This window comes from Cibotium barometz, chromosome 12 (genome assembly GCF_041138505.1).
Source record: "Cibotium barometz isolate CiBa-2024 chromosome 12, ASM4113850v1, whole genome shotgun sequence".
NCBI classification, from domain to species: Eukaryota; Viridiplantae; Streptophyta; class Polypodiopsida; order Cyatheales; family Cibotiaceae; genus Cibotium; species Cibotium barometz.
The window spans coordinates 39,923,496-39,927,864 of record NC_141057.1 but is presented as its reverse complement, the minus strand read 5'-3'; the positions used below and the strand labels follow the sequence as shown (position 1 = coordinate 39,927,864).

General features: G+C 42.0%; 1 protein-coding gene across 1 annotated transcript; it reads right to left on the bottom strand.

Annotated features, from left to right (window-relative positions):
• Positions 1-350: 350 nt before the first annotated feature.
• LOC147633392 (putative laccase-11) lies at positions 351-4,139 on the bottom strand. The gene is made up of 7 exons (XM_086805727.1): positions 4,041-4,139; positions 3,767-3,918; positions 3,100-3,344; positions 2,571-2,699; positions 1,678-2,273; positions 744-1,104; positions 351-638 (listed from the first exon to the last, which is right to left on the bottom strand). The coding sequence occupies exons 1-7, from the start codon at positions 4,137-4,139 to the stop codon at positions 508-510; spliced, it is 1,713 nt and encodes a 570-aa protein (XP_086661853.1). The 3' UTR covers positions 351-507.
• Positions 4,140-4,369: the final 230 nt, after the last annotated feature.

Below are 4,369 nucleotides of genomic sequence, written 5' to 3'. Positions count from 1 at the left end.
TTATGAATATGTTAGTTCTTTAAACTATTTAAGTCAAGAAAATAATTTAATTAAGGTGATCTAAATCATATGTCCTTACTAGTTTCTATTGTTGTTTTTACTAGGTTGTGTTTCACCTCGATCAAAACGATGTAAAATGATGGTATGTTACAAATGGCTCCTCAATCAAAATGTGTCTTTCAGATCAAGATGTTGATGAATAGACATATGAGGAGATATAAGTGGGCCATGACACATCATCAACCATTCAACATGAGAATACGAATGACTATGTTTAAGAAAATGAAGAAACCATAGTGAAGCATGAGCAAACTTGCACCAATATTGATGATGAAGCATCCACCACCATAGTGAAGCATGAGCAAGCATCCACCAATATTGGTGCATTTTTTGAGGGAAGTAATACATAGAAAAGCCAACAAGGATTGGCTATAATCATAAAGGAACACAATGTGAAAACAGGGCTCCATCCTGCCTTCCAATGTAAGGTTAATAGCAAGGATTTGGCTAGCAAGGTGGGAGGTCAGGAGGAGGAGATGGTAGCTTTTGGTGACGGCCCTTCCCATCCTTCACAATAAAGGCCATGGACATGCCCCAGGAGCTATGGAAATCGAAGTGGCAATGCATGAACCAAACACCTGGAAAAAGAACCATTAGATGAGGGATTTACACATTTGAATGTAGATTACAATATGACTAGATTGCTTATTATAGGACGTTGTTAACTAACATAATTAACAAACCTGGATTTGTGGTTTGGAAGCGGACAGCAGCCCAACCTCCGGAGGGCACCCCCATGGTGTTTCTAGAGGGGGGGTTTTTGAGGTTAAAGTTGGGCGTATCAGTGGTTGCATTAAACGTGCCAAAACCGGTGCCCACCACGTAGAAGTTGTGGCCATGCAGGTGGATGGGATGGTTCTCGAAGAAGAGTGTGGCCGTGTTCTGTAGAATCATTTGCACAGTCTTGTTGAAATCTAAAACTTTCACCTTCGTTGCCAACACAGAATACATATTTGCTGGATTTACACCGGTGTAGTTGTATTGGAAGAGTGGCTCTGATGGGAAGTCCGTCTCATATACCCCATTGATGTGGTTGTAATAAGCCTATAATTAGTAAGCAGCACAAATTGGTTGAGCTTAAATAAATGGCTTTTAACATACTCAAGCATCCTCTCTACATATCATAAATGGGAAATTAGTGACCATGACTTTAAATAATGCCCCCTAAAGCACGTATTAAAATGATGCTAGCCTTACTGTCCTAAGTTTACACTAAGGTATATCTCTATCTCTTAAGTTCCATGCATGGCCACCTATTAAAATGATGCTAACCTTACTATGATCATAAGGTTACACTAAGGTATTGTCCTAAGTTTACACTAAGGTATATCTCTATCTCTTAAGTTCCATGCATGGCCACCTATTAAAATGATGCTAACCTTACTATGATCATAAGGTTACACTAAGGTATTAGTGAGGTATCTCTACAATTCCGTGCATGCCCACCTATTAAAATTATGTTAACCTTACCGTCCTAAGGTTACACTAAGGTATCTCTATAGTTGTTCCATGCATGCCCCACCCCATGCCTGCACCTGTTTCTCACCAACAACTCTATCTAGATGGCCAAGTCTTCTCCAAGCCTACCCTCCTCTAAAGTCTTGAAATTTTCATTACCTGTAGCAACGAGACTCGTGGGTCACTGAAGGTAACGTTGTTGATGGAAGCGGACAAGCGATTCCCTGGGATAAATGAAGCGGAGCAATTAGGGCAAGGCTGCTGGGCATAGCCAATGGTGAAGAAAAGATCCTCGTCGACGGTCTGAGGGACGTCATAGGTTAAAGTTCCATTGGGCGGCCGGCCCTTGAGGCTTTGAGTGAAATTTGCCACAAAGGCACTGTCGTTATGAATGGGGAAGGCCGGCAAGGACAGGCTAGAGGACGGAGCCTCGCTTGCGTTCCCATGCAGGTACCTGAAGATTGCAGTGGTTGGTGTGGTTGGGAAGGGGACCCTCGCAACACTCGGAGGTGAGAAAACTGAAGCCGATATGAAATATTGGCCCGCCTCTTGATCGGCTTTCATTAGCACATCCGTTGTTTGCCCCGGTGTTAACACGACTATGTCTGTTGTGTATGGTTCCGTGTACTCTGCGTCCACTGCCACCACTGTCAGCGTGTGATTTGTCACCCCCACATACAGTTGGAAGTTCACCGCAGCATTGATTATTCTTAGAAGGTACGTTTTGCCCTTCTTCACGTTGAAAACTTGGGTATCTGCATGCATGCATATGCACCATATTCACTTAAGTTAAACGAGGTCGGAGACTAATAATCCGACACAAAAAAACGTCAATCATGAGAAATGGAACTACAAGATTAGTGGCACACGTAGGCCTTCCTTTTATTTGGTTTTTCTGAGAAACTTAAAACCGTGTATATGCATAGAGATTTGAGATGTTTCAAATTAAAGATTCGCTTGAACTTTTAAAGGAATGTATTTAGCAGAGCTAGAGCACCCCCTCCCTCCCTCTCTCTCTCTCTATATATATATATTTAACTTTGTCACGTTACCGTTAAGAGAGCAATTGTACAATGCACCAGGTTGTCCATTGATTGTAAGAGCATCGGAGATATTGTAAACACCCCCAACTTGTAGTGCTTGGGCTATCACGTCCTCTACATTGGCATTCCACCATTCACCTAAAAAAAAAAAGGACTGAGCATAGCAAATAATATATTGAGAAGTTGATGGTTTGATTGATGCACAATCTACATAAGGATGGCCATAATTACATCGTCTTCAAGTGATCTAAATAATTACGGCCATAATTTTACCACCTCTGAGTGAGAGGCCAATCCACCTTTCAACTGGCACTTCAGTTGCTACCACAAAATACTACAGAAGGGGGAAGAAAACAAAACAAACTCGAAGCGATGCACCGCTCAAAGTGATGCACTGCCTCTGGGTAGGAGACCTGCAAGCCACCTTATGGGCGGCACTCAAGTTGCTACTACTGAGAAGGATGTATTCAAAGGAAAAAAATAAGCAAAACATGCTCAAACTGGTGTGCACATCACAATGTAGATCTCTAAAATTTACCTAAGATGATTGGAATCTCTTCCTTGGGTGTTTTGTATGGGTTCAACATTTTATGTTTCGGAAGTATGATGAAAGCTCCGTAAACTGTAGCGCGCAACCAGCTGAAGTGTGCATGCCAAAGGAGAGTTCCTCTCTGGTTGACAATTCTGAAGCGGTAAACATAAGAGTTGCCAGTTTGAATGGGGCACTGGGTAATGTAAGCAGGCCCATCGGCCCATCCACTGTTGAGTTGGAGCACACCATGCCTGCAAGTTATATCGAAGAATCAATTCAAACCCTGCCACATTTAATGTGCTGGGTCACTAAAGTATGAAACTAAGGTATCCCCACTATTAATTCAGCTTTGTAGCTAAAGTATTAAACCATTGTATCCTCTAATAATATTTAAGCTTTGTATTATAATAAGTACTAAGGTATCCATTGTTGCTATAATAGTACTCAAGAGGTATCCACTAATTATCCTTTGTATTAATTTATTATCCTGCTATAGTACTCAGAGGTATCCACTAATTCTCTGTTGTATTAATTTATCATCTTGCTAATTACTATAGTACTCAGAGGTATCCACTAATTATCTGTTGTTACAGTATTAATTTATCATCTTGCTGTAGTACTCAGAGGTATTCACTAATTATCTGTTGTATTAATTTATCATCTGGCTAATTACCAATGTATCGTGACATTGTAAGAAACTAAATTGGTCACGTTAACAATGACGGTATCGCCCTCATTGACTACAACGGTCGGACCGGGGAATTGTCCGTTGACGGAGACGAGAGACTTGGTGTGGCAAAGACGGGTAACGTTGGTGTACTCAACCTAATCATCATCAAAAACGGAAAACAGCTTATAACTATGCAGCGTCGAGCGTCGAGCAAATAATTAGTAGCGGAACGGAAAGAAAACAGCTTGCTTAATCAGCTGTTAATTAGTTTACTTACTTTCCAGTCCAATTCAACGGTTGCAGAGCTATCAGTTGAGACCAACAAGAGGAGGGCAGATACAAGGAAAACTGCAAGAGAAGTAGGGGAGTGCTTCATAGTTGCAGAATTGTGAACCGGCAATTGATTGCAGGAGCGGCCTGTAGTTGTGGCCTTTCATAGCTGCATCCACCTTCATACTTGTGGCAAAAGGCCGCTAAGCAGGCCGTTAACTCGGCTAATCACTGTGTGCATCCACGTGAGAACATGTAGCCTGTTTGGAACAGCTCCGATGAATTCGACTGGCAGCCTCGTCAGCAAGGCCTTGCCACGTGACGTGATATCACGCG

Coding starts and splice junctions, on each gene's coding strand:
- LOC147633392 (XM_086805727.1), bottom strand. CDS start 4,139: ATGAAGCACTCCCCTACTTCTCTTGCAGTTTTCCTTGTATCTGCCCTC. Junction 2,700..3,099: donor AGAGATTCCAATCATCTTAG/GTAAATTTTAGA, acceptor TTTTTTTTTTAG/GTGAATGGTGGAATGCCAAT. Junction 1,105..1,677: donor CACGAGTCTCGTTGCTACAG/GTAATGAAAATT, acceptor TACTAATTATAG/GCTTATTACAACCACATCAA.